We start from the raw sequence: 20,540 nt of genomic DNA on the forward strand, positions 1-20,540 counted from the left end.
TAAAATTGGCCTGACCAAAGATATGATAATACGAGAAGATAGCGGAGAACAACCAGAAATATCAAAAATTGAGCTAACCAGTTTTTATGCCAACAAAAGAATAATTGGTGTATTAACTATAATACAAGAATTAGCCAACAATTATTTGAATGGCAATACTATATGGAGCTACTATTCCATAGACTAATTAATGATTTATGCCAACTCAAGGGAACTAAGGAAATCAGATATGAATGAAGTCTAGAAATGAATTTTATCATTATTAAAACCAAAAGAAAAACCTCCAACAAGAGCATTAAAGGCAGGATTTATTTCGTCAGAACTATTAACCAGATATTGTAAACTAACTGGACATAAATATCCTGACCATATATGTTCAAAATATAATGGAGAAGATAATGTGATTCCCGATGTCCAGCTGGAATGATCAAATAAGATAAAGACGGAAGAAGACAAGAAGAAGAAGACAAAAGAAGATAAGAAGAAGAAGACAAAAAAACAAAAAGAAGATAGACACATGTGCATTATTATGTAAAGAAAGTCGTGAAGTGTGCAGTAGTCACAATAATGTAAAGAATAGTATGTAAAAAAGTCATAAAGTCTACAATAGACATGTAAAAAAGTCGTAAAGAATACAGTGTACGCATTGTTATAGAGAATAGTATAGGATTAGAATTGTCTATATAAAGGAATGTACATGTAACATAGTAGGTGAGCCTTCAATAAACGAAGCAAGATTTCATAAAAAACACTCTCAAATACTTAAGATATTCATATTTAATAGATAATGGAACAACCTTCAGATATCATGGATAAGCAAGAGGCAAAGGTATATTGTTCAACAAATATGCAGAACTAATTTCATATATTCCTGAATATCATATATATGATTGAATAAATTTATGTTAGTTATTATGTATTAGAATTATTTGAATCAAGATTTCTAGTTTATTAGCACACTAGAAACAGGGAGAAAACTTCTATATTATGCCATCCTCATGTTGAAACCGGTACGAAAGGAAAGTCGTTTGGGGGAGTAAACAAAGTTGAGGTGCTGATAAAAAGGAAGTATATGTTAAAGTACGATGATAGTAGTGACAGGAGAACATGATAAACAGATAATCTAGTTCATAATGATCTAATATAAATTTAATCAATTATGAATATGATAGGAAGGAATAGTTGAAAATAAAAAACCTGCATAACAACGAACATGACTACATACATGCATGATGAAATGATAAAAAACTATGAAACGTTAATCTTATATATACTTAAAGGTATAGAGATAATTGAATTAAGAAGAACCATATGGGAAAAAATATTTAATAATGACATATCAGAAGATATATTACACTAACAATGGTATGAAATTATGAATATGATAGGAAGAAATAATTGAAAATAAAAAACCTGCATAACAACGAACATGACTACATACATGCAGGATGAAATGATAAAAAACTATGAAACTTTAATCTTATATATACTTAAAGGTATAGAGATAATTGAATTAAGAAGAACCATATGGGAAAAAATATTTAATGATGACGAATCAGAAGATATATTACACCAACAATGGTATGAAATAGACCTACATGATCTAAACCTCGAGAGAATAGAATTATATGACTTAGAAATAGATTCAGATTAAAATGAACTACGAATATTTACAATATTGGACGGAAGCTATGGAAAATATAAAACTGCTAGAACAATTAATGGAGAATAATTTATATATGTACCTAAGAACCCAAGATATGTTATATCTAGAGTATATAATAAATAATATTAAAGAAGTAACAAAATTAAAACCTCTAGCAAAAGAATATTATAATAAAATCTTTACTAAAAATTAATATAAGAACGATGAAGTCCGCACCCTCGAAAAATGGTATCAGAGCTATGGATGAAGAAAAATAAGAAGAAAATTAAACAAATTATATCCAGAATATAAACAACTCAATATCACAAAAACTGATAACGATAAATTAGATCAATTAATAGATAATATATCTAAAATAGAATATAAATAGATTTAATATTTAAAGATACAATGAAAAACGAGAATAATGAATATAGACAAAAACTTACTGAAATAATTATAGCAAAAAGATAAGAATTGAGACATAGGCAAAATAGACTTAACAGTAATATATTTGCAGGAATTTGTGAAAAATCTATAGTAGCTCAAAGAAAAACTATTTTATATCTACAAATACAAATAGAAAACATAGAATATAAACTACAACATAATTTATAAATAAATAAAGAAGAATACGCGATAGATGAAAAAACATATAAAAACTATGACGGATTAAAAATAAAGATAATATTTTCCAAACCAAGACTATATAACCCAGAAATTACAAGGATACGACAAACTAATAGCACAGCCAAAAACCAATGCTAACCTAGTTAAAACATGCTATAATTATGGATTAATAAGTACTGCATATACCTACGATGGAGAAGAACTAAGCGGTATACCAGAATTATACAAAGCATTTATTATATATAAAAGAGTAACCAAAGGGAATTTATTCTATGTGAAATTCTATACGGCAACAACAGAGATATTTCATGAGGAGATAAAACCTCCGATTCAAGTTGTAAATATAGGCCTAACCAAAGACATGATAATACCGAAAGATATTGAAGAACAACCAGAAATAACGAAAATTGAGATACCCAATTTCTATGCCAATAAAAGAATAATTGATATATCAACTATAATACAAGAACTAGCCTACAATTATTTGAATGAAAATGCTATATGGAGCTACTATTCCAGAGATCAATTAGTGATTTATGCCAACTTCTCCGTCGTAGTATATGCAGTACTTATTAATCCATAATTATAACATGTTTTAACTAGGTTAGCATTGGTTTTTGGCTGTGTTATTAGTTTGTTGTATCCTTGTAATTTCTGGGTTATATATTCTTGGTTTGGATCTTTTGTAGTGGTAGATCTGGGATTGAGGTTTAGGTAACTTTGTATTTTGTATATATTTTCGATGTATGCTCTTGTAATATGGTTATATACCTTTTTCTCATGTTGTAGACTATATGCATATGTCGAAGTTTGTGGTTCTATGGTATAGGTAGTACAAATATGTAGTGTGTTACTGATCAGTGTTTCATGTATGTGTTAATGATATTCAAATCGAAAAAATTAACCAAAATAAACCGAACTGAAATTGTAAAAACCGAACTGAACCAAATTAATTTCAGTTCAGTTTCAGTTCATATTTTTTCAAACTGAAATCCAAAAAACTGAACAGAATTTCGCAAACTAAATCGAACCGACCGAATGCCCAGCCCTAGGCATGACTCTCACACTGCAAATGGGAATCTACTTGCTAAGATAGACTGCATCACATTCATTCATAATTTTTATTGTGGATCCACTAGTTAGGTCATTTAACACAATCCTACAGGGGTACATAGTTTAGAAAAAGGAGATTACTTCTAGAAACTCGATCTCTACCACCCCAACTATTTCTAAGTGAAGGCCGACACCATTCTTTGTTTACATGTAAATTCTTTAGGCGATTATTAAATTGATCTTAGGTGCAAAATGTCAATTCATTAGTTTAGGAATGAATTTAGATATTAATTAAGGTCACAAGATCCTTAGCACAAAGTTGAGTTGAAAGATTCCTTATCGATTAAGTTTTGACAAAAGATTTTACTTAGGTCAACTTCACACCATCATATATCTCATAATATAATGAATTATGTTACCCATAACCTATCAAATTCAAGGCCTATAAGTTCTCTTTTCAATGTCACCAACTTTACCTTACTTTGAGTTCAGAGTAAAAAGTTATGAATGTTTTACCAGAGCTTACCACAGCAGATTTTCCTGAGTAAGTTCCTATGAATCCTTTCTACGAGTAGAAATTTCTATGACCCGTACTGTCAACTCATACAAAACCTTTGATAAGTGAAATTTTGGGGTTCCATTCCTACGGATACATCTACGGATCGTAGAAACTCCTATGGGTCGTATTTTGGACACATAAAATGAACTTTTGAGCCTTAAAATTTATTATGAATTATACGGATTGGATCAACAATCCATAGAAACTTCTATAGGTCTTAGTTTGGACCCGTAGAATGATATTTAGATCTTTATGATTTAGTATGAATTCCACGGTTGGGATTTATGGTGTATATAACAAGCCACGAATCGTAGATGGCCCTATGGAACGTTCTTGTCAACTTTTTAAGAGGTGTAGTTTAGTCTTTTCCCACCCCTTCTAAGCCTAAACCAAGACATTTTTACACCTCATTAAGGTTCTAAATAATATTAATGGACTCTATCACTCTCATTAACACTTCCAAGTCTTAGAGCAAGGATCCAAGAGGAGTAAGCTAGGGTTTTCAAGTGTTATTCCATTTTCACCAAGGATTTTGTTCTTCCAAGTATGTAAGACTATCATAGTGATTGATTGAATTGATCCTCACACCCTACATCTATCTAAATTCTATAAAAGAGTAATCTAGGGTTTTATCCTAGATTTTGAGTATTCTTGATATGAGTAGTACCGTTGAGTTCCGACTTCTTGATTTTTGAGTGTTGAGTTTTCTATATTGTTATTGAGATCCTTGAGTTCATATGTTCATGTCTATAGTCCAGTATGAAGCCTATTTTGAGTAATAATTTTTGAGAATCTTTTAAATCAAACATTTTTGTCTTAAATTGATTTTCTGAGAAAGAAAAGATGAGTTTTGAGAAAGATCGAGTTTTAAACATGATTTGAGTAAGAGTGTAAGGAAACTAAGTATTTCCAAATGTGTCACTTTTTAAATTGAGAAAAGAGAAATTTTGATTTGTAAATGAGTTAATGAGTTTAGAGATATTCATAGCAATTACCTCTTTTAAGAGGATATTTTGAGTAATTACCTCAAATTGAGAAAGAGTATGTTTAATACATTTGAGCATGAGTATATACTTATTGGGAGAATTATTGAGCACTGATATTGGGGATGGGTTCAACCAACTCACTTTCCTCATAAACCATGTAGTCAACATGGTTAAGTAATTTTTAGATGACTCCTTATTGCTTTCAAGCATAGCTTTAATGGATCCTATTCATTGAGATGTTCTATATCACGACAAGGTATAGGACAATTCTGGCAGCATAGGTGAGAAGTTGTATCATCACGTTGCTTATAGTGATAGTGGTCGGTTAGAGAATATCCCAAATAGAGTTAAAAGTGTATTTTTATCATATTACTTTATATGTTGAGTTTAGGGATGAGTAAGTATTTTGTAAAGTATTAATGATTTCACTCCTTTATTTTTTTACATTCAGTTGAGTATATGTTTATATTTATTGCAGTCCTTTCATTCATTTATTTCACTTCGGCTATATTACATACTCATACATTCAATGTACAAATGTCATTTGATGTGCATCTTTTTATGATACAGATATAGGTGTCAGACGCTTTGTTGAGATCACTTTGCACTTCCCATTTGATAGTTTTGGTGAGTCCTCCTTGCATTCCATAGGTCCCCATTTTTCATTTTAATATTTACTTTGGGGCATCGAGGGTCTTGTCTTGACGTCCATGTTTAACTTAGAGGCTTTATAGATAGCTACAGTTGAGTTGTTTTTCAGAAATTATTTCTTTAAAGTGTTTCACGAATATTATATTTTTCTTAAATGAGTATTTGAAATAGTTGAGTTACATTTTTCTATTTGAAGCTTTTAATTTTCTTGATTCAAATCTTTCGCTAAGTAGTTAGCAAGACGAAGGGTTCACTTGGGAGCCAGCAATGGTTCTCGAGTGTCGGCCATATCTGTGGTGTAGGATTGGTGTGTGACAAAAGTCCTCTCGGTGCTACGTAAATCCCAATGGAAAAGATATAATTATATGCTTATCAAAATACTTGAAAAGGCACAATTAAACTACCAATCCAATCATAAGTCAACATAGAGTAGCTCCTTTAAAATCAAGATTTCATAAACTTCTTTATCATAGACACTTACCCTTCTAAGTATCTAAATCCTAATTTCATTCATATGTAAGAAAACCATTCACAAATCATTGATACTTATTTCAAAAGCATCCATTGTTCATAAATCATCATTTTCATAAAACATTCATAACTTTCATAATCATAATTCATAGGTTCATAACCATAATGCATAATTCATGTTCATAAAGTTGTCATAGGCATAGGTCCATATGAAATCAATTTTAAACCATATAATTGAATCAAATCATGCGTAATAATATTGAATATACATAATTGAATCATAATAATTAGGATCCATGGAGATTTGCAAGAAACTATAATGGAATAGGGTAATATCAATTTAGGAGATTGAGATTCTTTTGGGAACCAAGGGATGAAAGAGATCCATTGGTGAATTTCTACATACCTTGATAATCAAAGCCCAAAAGCAATGGAGAATGAGACCTTAAAGCTCTTGAAACCCTAGTTCTTCACTTTGGAGCTTGAGGGAGAATTTTGGAGAAGAATACTCCGAGAGTTTTGGGGTATTGAGTGAATGAGGGGATTTAGGGTAAGTTTGTAAGAATAAAAACAATTATAGGGTAGCTATAGGGCTAAAACAACATAGTTTAAGGGTAAATTAGGTTGGAAAATATCAAAACACCCTTAATTAAAACTACAAGCAGAGTCTGCAATTTTGACCTACGGTCCGTACGTAGAGCTTTCTACAGACCGTACTGGTCAACCATAGAACCAACTACTAAAACCCAAAATTCTAGAAAACCTCCACTGGATCTTCCTATGGCCTGTCACACTTTCTACGGCTCATAGAGCCAACTCGTAAAACCCAAGTTCAAGCCCAAAATTTTACTATGTCTTCATCACTCCTACGACTCGTAGACCATACTATGACTCGTCGAATCCTTCTGTAGTCCTGAGGTCTCAAATCAATTCCCTGAATCAACTCTACAGACACTTCCTACGACTCATAGACAACCCTACGACTCGTATTGTTCATCCGTAGATCATCACTAGAGACTTGAAATTTTTTAAAACTCAACTTTGTTTGTACGACCTCCTTCCTACGGCCCGAAGGACTTCCTACAATCCGTTGGTTGGACTCGTAAACCACTGCCTAGTGATAAAACTACTACTTTTGTTTTTAATCTCAACTTCCAATTTCAGAGATATTACATAAGTGGAGGAATTAAAAAAAAAGTTGTATTATATGTTTGTAGCCCTCTAAATAGGGCAATATGATTTTTTGGTTTAATACTAGAGCTATTTTTTGTGGTCTTTATACAATTATATGGCCCTTTTTGGTCTATTGGCTTATTTAGTAGTGGTGAACCTATAATATCCCATTAAGGTTGATAGTCAGTGTAAAACTAACCAAAAAAGGGATAGGATTCCATCACATTGCACCTGGACGTGAGCAAGAATTCCTTCATCATGAAAAATTGACACCTACGATGTGGTGTAAGATAGGAAATGATTTTGACCATAATGGATAGATGATGATAAAGGGTGACAGTCCAAGAGAGTTTGAATTTAGGGTAGGTAGTTTTAACTAGTGTTCAAGGGAGCATGAAGTGGAAAAAGCAACAATGCCTTTCTTCAGTTTTGAGTGAGGCGAAGTGCTTGCTTCACCAAAGTGAAGAAAGTTTTTTAAAGGAAGAATAAATTAAACCTTCCACAACGATAATAAATATAAGAAAATGTTCAATTTAAATACTAACGTAGTTATCACAAAATTCTTCATAGTGCGACAACAATATATATATAAGCAAATGTTGAATTCAAATATTCCTCATTCCTGATAATATATAGCTCTCTAATTCTAATACTTCAGTCTTATTGCTTGTTGTTTTATCTTTTCGGAATAGTTATTTAGAAAAGTTATGAAGTGTATTTGGTTGTATACCACATTTGCTACAAGTTATTAACCGTATTATATTTGCTAATCTTTTCAGTTTTTCTATTTTCATTTGCCTCCTTTCTTTTAATCTTACTTGGTCTTACATGCAACTTCTTGATCTTTGGTGACTTCACAATTGAATTACTTGATGTTAGCCACATTTTCATGTTATTCATTGACAGAATAAAATGGGCATATGTGATGAGGTAGGTCTCCTTGCTATAATAGCTAGCCACATAGTTGATTGGTTCAAACACTTTGTAATGAATGACAACAATACCATAAGGATAGAAATGCCTCAAAGTTGCCAAAATATAGAACTACAACTCCTACTAACAATGTCTATAGTATGTGTAAAACAATAATGCTTAATCACAAAACCTCTTTCCAATTTCAAGAGAGAATTGTTGCATTTTATAGACTTCTCAATTTTTTCTTGCAAAATCTTCAAAGACATAGTAGATATATTAGTGATCCAAGTGTTTGACAACCATTTCAAATCATAAGTTCTTTTCATCATCTACATCCTAATTTCCTCAAACATTGTGATGATTGTTTTATACCTTGCAGGCAGTATCCATGTATTAAAACTCTCGCTCATATTGTTGTATGCAACATCACATTTACTATGATCTTGAAAATATCTCTTACACCATGTATTCAAGTTGCACCATAAAAGATCATCTAAACAACCCCTTCCCAATATTTTTACGTTTTCTATAATATTCTTAACTCAGCTTCAAATATTGATTTAGAAATCCTCCAAAGCAATTTTCTTTTTTTATTCCTTTTAGGTTCTTATCCCAATTTGCAAAAACATGTGTTGCACATTTTTTTGTATTCAATTAGTGGCAATACCTCTCGAACAACAATTATTAGTCCTTAACAAAGCAACATAACAAACAAATAATAATTAACATGAAAAACACAAGAAAATTAAAAAGACAATAAAACAATAATTAAAGTCCCACCTTTTGCATATCAGTAATTTTCCAGGTGTGATTTTATGTCTTTTCTTATAATAAACTCTAGCAAATTTTTATATGTCTCGTTCACAAGTTCTTCATAAAATACTATCATCTTTTGGAGATAGAAGAACTACTACAAGATTAGTGTAATCAAATTTCTTTTTTTAATAACTACAGATATATAATTATCTATCGTAGTTGAAACAGAAATAGCCGGCAAAAGAAGAGTTTTTATCAGGAATCTGACTTATTTAAATTGTTACATCTATAAACTATTCTTTTAAACAAATTTCTTTTAGCCAGATTCAAATATAACATAAATAATGAAAAAAATACATATATCGAAAATGAGCATTGGAGAATTACCCATTAAAAACATTTCGTAAAATTATTAATAAACAATATCTTATCTTGAATCTTTGACTTTTGTGCTAATACCATGAAACTTAAGTAACAATATGAAACAAGAAAATAGAGAAAAAAAAGTTTAAAAAAATAAAGAAAAACTCTTTTCTATCTTTAAAGTGTATTCAAATGTATAAAATAATACTAAAAGTAATGACATAAATAAGAAAATAGACAAAAAAAAAATAGTAAAGAAATAAAGAAAAGCATTCTTATATCTTCAAAGTGTATTCAAATGTGTACAATTAGTTAATAAGTTGTTAATTAGTCAATTATCGCCAAGTGTGCTAATTTTAGGTTGTCAATTGGAAAATTCTCATGCCTTTGGCTTGCTTTAATATAGAAGATTTTCATATTTAGTAGATCCCTCATTTGCTTGACGAATATTTCTTTTCAATTCATCGTTTTGTCTCTCCTTAAATTCATTAGATTTGTTGAAAGTGGACACTACTTTCCCTTCCCTCCTTCAGTTTCGTAGAAATTGACTAGTTTATTCTCTCTCACAGTGGAGTAACATGGTAGATGCTTACTAGAGGTACACCTGCAGTGGACAGCAACAGGTGGCACCTGCGGCTCTTATTCACTCTGTCGAAAAATGTCCTCGCAGCGAATATGATATCTAAATTAACTCTCTTTGTGTTTAAATAATTCAAGATTTCAAAATATTTTGCTTAGTTGGATGAGTTTGTAGAATCTAGGGTTTATTCATTTACTTTTTCAGTCAAACACTTAATTTTCATGAATTGTAGAGACTAGGATTCATTCATTTACTTTTTCAGTTAAAAAAAAACTTAATTTTTATGATTTGTAGAAACTGGGGTTTATTCATTTACTTTTAAAGTCAAAAACTTATTTTTTAATGGCTTGTAGAAACTAGGGTTAGTCATTTACTTTTCAGTCAAAAACTTAATTTTTATGACTTTTTTTTTGTTTTTGTTGGTGTTACATAGTATGATAGGAATTGGCAGAACACACACCAAGAATGTCTACAGAAGTAAGTGGAGGAAATAATAAAAATTGTAGGAGATGTTTGTAGTTCCCCTAATTAAATAGGAAAATGTGATTTCTCTTGGCTTATTACTAGAGCTATTTTTGTGATGTTTTTACAATTAGATGGCCCTTAGTGATTTTTCTTCCAGTTTATTTTGTTCCATGGTGATGCATTCTTCTTGTTCGGCTTTCCTGTAGAAAATAGAACATTATCCCATAGATCCTAACCTTGAAAGTATGCTTCCACACACATACTCCAATACTTGTAGTTAGTTCCTACAAGCACTAAAAAACAAATGCTCAAGATTCCCTTTTAATTTGAGAAAAGACATAAAGTGACACCTGAAGTTGTCCCGAATTTTTAAAAAGACACCTTAACTATGCGGGCATTCTAGTACCCCCCTAAACAATTCCGAACATATATTATTACATCATTTTTTGATCAATTCCATATTTTAAATGGCAAGTGTTATCAAACACCAATCATTGTGTGACACGTGTTAATTTAATTTGAATTTTTTTTTTTCATTTATAGTTTTTCTTTATTTCTCTCTCTTACTTTTTGACTTATTTTAATTTTATTACTTTAATTCTAATTTCATTTTAAATTCTACTTCATCTTTCACCCCTACTTTCAAGCTACCCCTCCCTCCATTTTCTTTCTTTCTTTCTTTCTTTCTTTCTTTCTTCTTCTTCACCTCCCACCCTCACCCCACCTCCATGTCAAGTTGAGCCCCTCCATTTTCTTTCTTTTTTCTTCTTCTTCATTGGTTAAATTCCTTTCTTTCCAAAATTATACTATTTTCTAGACTTTGTTGAGTCAAAACTAATTATTTTTCTATGAAAAATCAAATTTTGAAGGTATCATCAATTAATTTATCTCATTTTCATATAACTTCAAAACTAGAAATGATAATTTTGAAAGAACCAGAATTATACGAAAATTGAAAAAGTTTAATTGAAATTTGGATAAAAAACTAAATTATACCTACTAATCATCTTGAAATCTAATGGGTTTATCAAATTGTTCGAAATGTAATAAATATTTAGATATAATTTTAAAATTGAAGAGAGTTAAACTAATAGTAGTAAAAAAGGGAGGTGGAGTTGTAGTAAAAAGTGACATTGAAAGTGAGAAGTTTCAATGAAGATGACAATGAATTTTTGAAGAAGAAGGAAGAAAGAAAAAGAAAAATATAATAAGGAGAAAAAGTTAAAATAATAAGAAAAACAAGAAAATATATTTTATAGAAAAATACTTGTAAAAATAAAATTATATTCATTTTTTTAGTTTTTTCACGCTCTTTATAAGAGTGCATACACTCTCCATGCCAGGTGGACAAACAATGATGTAATAATATCAGTTCGAGATTGTTTAGGGGGGTAATAGGATGCTTGCATAGTTTAGGTGTCTTTTTGAAAATTCGGGACAACTGCAGGAGTCACTTTATGTATTTTCTCTTTTAATTTATTTATTTCCAAAATTAGTCTTCCCCTTTCATGAAAAGTTGTGACTTTTATGAAAAGTTGTGACTTTTATGAAGAGTTGTGAGTATTATGAAAAGTTGTGACTTTTATGAAAGGTTGTGACCTTTTCGAAGGGTTGTAACTTTTCCGAAGAGTTGTGTCCTTTCCGATAAGGCACAATAAGCATTTGATCACACTACCCTTTGTTGTCTATAAATAGAGGGATTTCCTATCATTTTAAAACAACAAAAATTCTAAACTACTTCTTCTTCTTCTGCACAATTAAATATTTATGTACTTTGCTCCTGTTGATGTCACGAACCAATTTCTTAAGCCATGATGGCGCCTATCAACCACCCAGTAGGCAAGCCAAACCCTGTCCCAAAACTTGAGAGTAATGGGACTGGGGGGGACTATCTTCAACAAGCGAAGCATAAATAAATAAAACACATAAGAGTAAGGCAGAAGCGAACCCAAAACTATATATACAAAAGATACCTCCTAGAACCTGAAAGTCACATGTACGAAACTACTGAAAGAGTACAAGTTCTAAAAGTGGACAACAGAAACAAGATTGTCTCAAAAAGAAAAAGGAAAGTCAAAATGTAAATACGGAATAGAGACAGGAAATCCCAGAACGCCATGTGCTCACCCTCGTCTCCAGAATAGACCGTTGCAGGCTTGACCTCAACGCTTATAGCTTGTGCTTGAACCTGCATCACGAAAACAGATGTTGAGTATAGCATGAGTACCGAAGCAATAGGTACCCAGTAGGCATCATAGGCCGACTAAGCAAAAGGTTAAAACAGACGGAAAATATAGAATTAAACACGAACAGATGTCAATAGAAATAATAGCAGAACAATCAGAGAGCTAGTCTAAGGATATTTAATCGAAACCCAGCTAGGCCCTCATAAGACGGGTTAAGTACTCTCACGCACAAACAAAAAGAACTCGAACGGACTACTATAAGCCCTACAAGTACATAGAGATGCCACAACTACGAAACCCAAAGGAAACCCAACTACGAACTGACACAACCAACAACTCTAACCCAGTCAAAAAGTCTGACTTCCATCTCGGGCCACCTAGCTCGCCAGCAACTCTGGCATTACCCAACCAGGTGAGTACTACGCGGGGGTATATCAATCCCCTCCAAGAGCCCTAATCCAACTACCCAATAGTCTAACACTCCAAGGGCCTGCCCAAGCCAGCCAAGTATGCCATCTAACACTCCTGGGGGCCTACCCTAGTCAGACAAAATGTGTGGGCCTTTCAACTCTGAAGAGGACCTCAAGTAACTTCTATCCAACTACCCAGCCAACTAATCACCCCGAGGCCCTTGGCTAATGCCAGCCAGGTGAGTCAGTTATCACTCCTAGGGGGCCCTGCTCAATGTCAGCCAGAGTGTGCGGGTTAAATCAACTCCGTAGAGGATCTCAAATTCCAAGCTATCGTGGATCGACGTCTACTACAAACCACATCAAAACAGGTGAATCAACTCCAAGCCATCATGGATCAACGTCCACTACCAACTGCCTCACACCAAAACCAATCGCAAAACACTATAACCAGGAAAATACTACGCCTCGGATAACACATCAGCATCACAAAAAAGGGAAGAGAAGCTAGAAGGATCACAAGCAATAAAAATCCCAAACCTAGGCTCAATTATCAGACCCAAGATTCCTATGCCGGTCTATATGGACCTAGTCCATCCAAATCAACATCGAATACATACCAAAGTCAACCACGTGCATGGGTCTAAGGCAACACTAGTCTATCCTAGACGAAGGCCAAAGATAAATTCCAACATAAATAAAAAGCTAACTAGATACTACACATGCAATGACAAATAAACAGCCCAACGGTAAGTCACAAATACCCACAGATAAACAACCCCTCTAAAAGCATGGTACTAACCTTGAAACAACAAAAAAACCAACCCTACAACATGTTTTTTGAGAAGAAGAGAAGAAATACTAGCAGAGCACCACAAATTCACACAATTCAGCATGCAATTACTCAATCAGGCTCAATCTAAAGGAAAGTAAGTCGTAGCCTACTTGAAGGCCGATCGCGCCCCAAATCACTATGTCGAAGCTTTTCCATTCCGAATAGCCTCGGGTTGTTGCCACGCTATCAAAAATAGAATCACAGCATCAACACAGTCATTTAGACACTAACATCATAAAAATCAGAGACACTAATTTCAGAGTCAAAATAGGAAAATGTGGGACTTGATTTGGAATTTTTGGAATTGACTCTGTGAAGAGGTCCTAAACCCTCCCCCGAGAAAGTTTTCCAAAATGGACCACCTCTCGGGGCTCAAAACATCTCCATGCAACAATAAACCAAAATGCAAAACTTTACACAAAAAGAGACTTGGGACAGCCACTAACAATGCAGATACACCACAATCGGAGATTTTCCGACACGCTATTGACGGTCACCCACCCAGCCAATGTAAACCCGGACACAACGGACTTCGAATCACCCAAAACAAAGCTCTAGAACTCAAGATATCGAAGTTTCTAAATGGGGAAAATTTTGATTTTTCGCTATATAAATAGCAGCAGTTATGGTCGCTAAAAGCTAAATGTAGTCGCCAAAAGACTAAATTCTGGTCGCTAAAGGTATGCATCAGCAACACCAGATTTTGCTACTTTTTATTTTAAGAAGACTCTGAACAGACCCTCGGAATTCGTTCGGGACCTGGTGAAAATAAACCATATATGCTAGCCCCCTCCCCCCCTAAATTCGACAATATGGACTTAATGGCATAGACACAATCTCCATACGAGGTCATTTTGACAAAAAGTGGGCCTCACACCCAAATGCCATTCTTATCCAATTTCCACAGCGTCTCTCAGTAAGACCGGAAGCCCTGGGAAGCGCACAAATGGTTGTTCTAGACCAAAATCGTCATTCGGGAACCAACCGCGCTGACAGAATTCTCATCCGAGCGCGTTTACCAAGAATGTTGACCAAAGTCAAACTTAAGCTAAAATTCAAAGGCTAAAGCCCCAAATGGCCCCAAAGTCACACCGAAAGCCTCGGAACTTGTCCCAACCATGCTACTAGTCTAATTTAGCCTCTCTAAAGATGATGCAACTGTTAGAATTCCTATTTGAGGTCGTTTACCTAAGGTTATGACTGAAATCAACTTTCAAGTTTCAAAAGCTCCAAAATAGAAAAAAAGGCATAAAACCCAAACGAACGACCGGGAGACCGCATTGTCAGTGTCAGCAAGTCATAACTGAGTTGTGGTCGCTATAGAAATGCTTTAAGCGACGGAAAGAAGGTATAAACACAGAAATGACCTAGAGGGTCATTACAACATCCACTACTAAAAGGACTTTCGTCCGCGAAAGTAAGAGTCAAGAAGTACATGAGGTCTCAAATAAGCTAGGAATTTCTCCCGCATCTTCCGCTCGGACTCCCAGATAGCCTCCTCGACTAGACAATGCCTCCAACAGACCCTCACCACACGAATGGCTCTAAACCTCAGCTGCCTCACATCTCTGGCCAAAATAGCAATTGTCTCCTTAATATACGTCAGGCAATCATCCAACTTAACGGCATCATACTGGAGCACATGAGACTCATTTGGAACATACCGGCGCAACATCAAAATATGGAAAACAGGATGAACAGCTGAGAATGTTGGGGGTAAAGCTAACTCATAGGCCACATCACCAACTGTCCTCAAAATCTCGAAAGGCCCAATGTACTTGGGGCTAAGCTTTCCCCGCCTCCCAAATCTCATTACGCCCTTCATGGGCGAAACTCGGAGGCACACCCATTCACCAGTCGCTAATCTCAACGATCGACACCTCTGATCCGCATAACTCTGATCTCTACTTTGAGTCGTCCTGATCCTATCCTTAATTAACCTAACATGAACTAAGGCCTCCTGAAACAAGTATGTACCACGCGACCTAGGCTCCGTAGACTCAAACCAACTAACTGGAGTGCGACAACGCCAATCGTACAAGGCCTCAAACGGGGCCATCTAAATGCTAGAATAGTAGTTGTTGTTGTACGCAAATTACACTAAAGGCAAGAATTGGTCCTACTGACCTCCTAAGTCCATAACACAGGCCCGTAACATATCCTCAAAAACCTAAATAGTACGCTCCGACTGGCCGTCAGTCTGCGTGTGAAATGTTGTAATAAGATCTACACGGGTTCCCAACTTCTCCTGAAATACCCTCCAAAAGCTGGAGGTGAACTTTGAACCCTAGTCTGAAATGATAGAAAGTGAAACACCATGAAGACGGACTACCTCTCGAATGTAGAAACGAGGTAACCTCTCAGAACTAAAGGAAATATGAATGGGAAGAAAGTGTGTTGACTTGGTCAATCGATCCACGATGACCCAAATGATGTCAACACCTCTAGAAGTCCGAGGTAAACTAACTACGAAATCCATGGTGATGCGCTCCCACTTCTACTCAGGAATGGGAAATCTCTGCAACTCACCACCAGGCTCAAATTCTCGGCCTTCTCCTGTTGGCAACACAAGCAACGAGATGCATAGTCTGAGATGTCCCTCCTCATACCGCTCCATCAGTAATGCTGCCTTAAGTCACGATACATCTTAGCGGGGTCCGGATGGATAGAATACCTAGAATCACGGGCCTCGCTAAGGGTCAGCTGAATCAAATCCCCAACTCTCAAAGCACACAACTACCCGACAAACCTCAAAACTCTGTCTGAACATAAAGTAGTTTGCCCTACATCGCTTGCCAAGACTATATCTTTATGTGCCACAAGAGACTCATCCTCGAACTGACGATTGTGGAGTTGATCAAGCAGGGATGACTGAACTCCTACATAAGCTAACACTCGACTAGAATCTGAAACATTAAGCCTGATCATCTGATTGGCTAAGTACTGAATGTCCATAGCCAAAGGTCACTCCAAAAAAGAAAGAAAGGTTGGACTACCCATACTTCCCACATTCCGGCTCAAGGTGTCCGCTACTACATTCGCCTTGCCTCGATGACAAAGAATAGAGAGGTCATAGTCCTTCAGGAGCTCAATCCAATGGCGCTACCTCGAATTGAGATCTATCTAGGTCATAATGTACTGAAGGCTCTTGTGATCAGTTTAGATCTCACAATGAACTCCAGATAGGTAATGCCTCCAGATCTTAAGCACGAAAACTACCGCCACCAACTCCAATTCATGAGTGGGGTAGTTGCGCTCATGCAGCTTAAGTTGCCTCAACTCGTAAGCAATGACCCAGCTTTGCTGCATCAACACACAACCTAAACCAACATCGGATGCGTCACAATATACCGTGAAACCCTTGCCCTCAACTGGAAGAGTCAATATAGGAGTGGTGGTAAGAACCTCCTTAAGCCTCATAAAGCTCATCTCCCATTCCTCCGACTATGCAAATGGAATATCTTCATGAGTCAACCGAGTCAATAATGCTACTATAGTAGAGAAACCCTCGACAAAATTCCTGCCAATCCGACGAAACTCAGAATCTCAGTCACAGAAGTGGGCCTGGCCCAACCACGAATAGCCTCAATCTTCGTCGGATCCACCCTAATGTCATCCTTGGACACCACGTGCCCCAATAATGCTATGGACTCAAGCCAAAACTCGCACTTTGAGAACTTAACATACAACCAAGGATCTATCAAAGTCTGGAGCACTATCCTCAAATGTTGCTCATGCTCACTATGGATCCCCAAGTTTACCAAGATATCATCAATGAAGACGATGACAATGGAATCCTGATAAGGCCTGAATACACAAGTCATCAAATCCATGAGGGTTGCAGGGGCATTAGTCAACCCAAAAGACATCACTAGGAACTTATAAAGGCCATAACGAGTCCTAAATGTTGTCTTAGGGATGTCCGCTGCTCTAATCCTCAAAAGGTTATAGCTGGATCTCAATTCAATCTCAGAAAACAATGCGGCTCCCCGTAGTTGGTTGAATAGATCATAAATACGAGGCATATGATAACGGTTCTTCACGATCACCTTATTCAACTGCTTGTAATCAGTACACATATGCATAGTATGGTTCTTCTTCTTCACAAACAAGACTAGGGCACCCCATGGTGATACACTAGGCCGAATGAATCCCTTACCCAAGAGATCCTAAAGATTAACACTAAACTCCTTGAGCTCTCTGGGGTCCATACGGAACACTGGGATAGAAATAGGATGAGTACCCAAATCCAAATCAATGGCAAAATCAATATCCCGCTCCAGAGGTAGGCCATGAATGTCGGCAGGAAACACTTCTGCGAACTCTTGGACCATAGGCATAGAGCCAACAATAAGGCCCTCCCTATTAACATCTCTTACATAATCCAAGTATCCCAAACACCCACCAGCCACTAGCTTTCGAGCATGTACATAAGAAATCACCCCAATCGGTTTGCGGCTACGAGAACCCTGCCACACCACTGTCGGAATACCATGCATGGCTAAAGTAATAGTCTTGGCATAAAAATCCAAGACCGCTCGGTGAGGGGATAACTAATCCATGCCCAAGATCAAATCAAAATTTATCATGCTAAGCACAATAAGATTCGTTTGGGTATCCTACCCCCGAATAGTCACCACTCATGATCTACAAACCTAATCCACTACTAAAGAATCCCCTACTAGGGTCGAAACATACAATAGTACCAATAAAGGCTCAGGACTCACACCCAACTGAGGTACATAATAAGCAGACACATACGAATAAGTAGAACCAGGATCAAATAAGGCTAAACCGGACTAATGGAATAAGGGAACCGTACTTGTGAATACATCATCTGACGCCTTGGCCTCTCCTCTAGCTAAAACTGCATAGAAATAGACTTGTGTGCCACTACAACGTGCAACCACTTTGCCACCTACCTTAACTCCCTGGGGATCTCCCCAAACACCATGATGTTGACCTCTTCCTCTAATCGGAGGGGCTATTAATACTACCAGTCTAGGTGCCTGAGGGGATGGTAAGGCTGATCTTGAGCTAGGGCACTCTTTTGACCAATGCACAAGCTCCTCACATGTGAAGCAACTCTCTGATAATAAGCCCGCTACTGGAGGTCGACCATCCCGACCTGATGAATTTGTCTGAAACCCACCTCGCCCCTGACTCGGACTGACACTATAACCACGCTGATTGTGTTGGTCACCCTCTGATAATTGCAAAGATGCCTGAAACGGGCGACTAGGCTGACTCGGCTGGAACCTCTGATGAACTCAGTCCAGAGTATCCCTAGGGCTATGATGGGCCCCACTAAAGTTGTCATCCTGTCTGGCCCTCTTGTCGCTGCCCCCGTGGGCCTCATGATGGATCTACTCGAGCATGCGGTCATGGTCCACTACATCAAAAAAAGAGCAGCTCATTGAAACCATAGACTGCGACTCAATATGCAGTTGCAACCCCAACCCTCTAACAAAGAACCTGACTCTTGCTAACGCTCAACTACACCTCATCCAATACTAGGTGTAGGCAATAATAATCTAGTATAAACCCAACAAAGAGTTGGGGTCGATCCCACTGGGAGTGATACTGAATGGAATTCGATTCAGAAGTAAAGGTTGTGCTCTAATCGGTTATAGAGGTAGACATTATCAAAACAAAACAAAATAAATTAATGGTTTGAAAACGAATGTTAGATGGGGGGTTTAGGAGTCTCAATTGACAACTACACCAATTAAGAAAATAGGGGAGTAGATAAGTGGAGAGGGATTTTCGGGGATGTGATCGATTAAAGACTAATTTCTTTATATGGGTAATTCTAATTTACTAACAATTGTTGAATCTTAGTGGGTAGGCTAGACTATAGATGCAATAGCTTTCCCTCGAACAAGTAGTACGATTCAAGCGAGTTCTCTTGAACCTCGACAAGCATGCCACTATAAACAGTTGAATACCTCAATTTATCTACTCTCTCGAGCTAGATAGGTAGGATCGAATTAAGATTCACTCTCTCGAGATAAACCCACTACAACCCAATCACTACAATCATCAATTAATAATCTTAGTTCTAGAATCTTTTTCTCAAGCAAGACTAGAGCACTAAGTTAGAATTGCATTTGCAACTATGATTCATGAGTTAATACAACGCTATCAATCAAACCCACTTTAAAACAATATTTAAATCAGTAAAAAACAATATCCATAAGCTAATTAGAACAAATCATCACATGATCACACCCCCAAAAAAGGGGGTTTTACCCACATCATAAAAAGGAAGAAACAACTACCAATTATGTTATCCATAAACTGGGTATTGATTTCCAAGCCTTTACAATGCTTGAATTCAACTAAAATTCAAAACTTACTTGAAAACTCTACTCAAAAACTCCAAAACTAGTGTTAGAAATTAAGAACTCAAGGTAAAAGCTCTCAGAACACTTGTTTAGAAACTGGGAATTTCGGAACCTTTTTACAACTTCTGAAATTATGTATTTATACTCTTCAGAATTTTCTTTTTTAGAATAAATCGGTGGAGTAAGTTGAGCGTCACCGACCAGGTCGGTGACGCACCAAATGTCCCTATCCATCATCGTCTTGCATTGTCTTTTCAACCTCTGGCTTCTGTAACTTTAGCCGATCAAGAACTGAGTCGCCGATCCATTCGGCGGTTCGCCGACTGTCCATTTGTATCGCCAAGTTGGATTTTTCCCAAGGCTTTCACACTAGAACATTGGGCGAGCAAAGGAACCACTTGGCGGTTCGCTAAGTAGTCTTGGCCATCCCCAGGATTGCCTTTCTTCCACTTCTTCAACTTTTTTTTCTCCTTTTTTGCTTAGTAATATCCTTGCCTTTATTGCTGCAAATCAAC

General features: G+C 36.0%; 1 protein-coding gene across 1 annotated transcript; it reads right to left on the reverse strand.

The window, feature by feature from the left end:
* Positions 1 to 12,223: 12,223 nt before the first annotated feature.
* LOC125822006 (uncharacterized) lies at positions 12,224 to 15,737 on the reverse strand. The gene is made up of 3 exons (XM_049501386.1): positions 15,114 to 15,737; positions 12,347 to 12,435; positions 12,224 to 12,230 (listed from the first exon to the last, which is right to left on the reverse strand). Exons 1-3 carry the CDS (start codon positions 15,735 to 15,737, stop codon positions 12,224 to 12,226), a joined length of 720 nt encoding a protein of 239 aa, XP_049357343.1.
* Positions 15,738 to 20,540: the final 4,803 nt, after the last annotated feature.

The sequence above is a fragment of the Solanum verrucosum genome, unplaced genomic scaffold (assembly GCF_900185275.1).
Source record: "Solanum verrucosum unplaced genomic scaffold, falcon-dt-bn FXZP01000303.1, whole genome shotgun sequence".
NCBI lineage: Eukaryota > Viridiplantae > Streptophyta > Magnoliopsida > Solanales > Solanaceae > Solanum > Solanum verrucosum.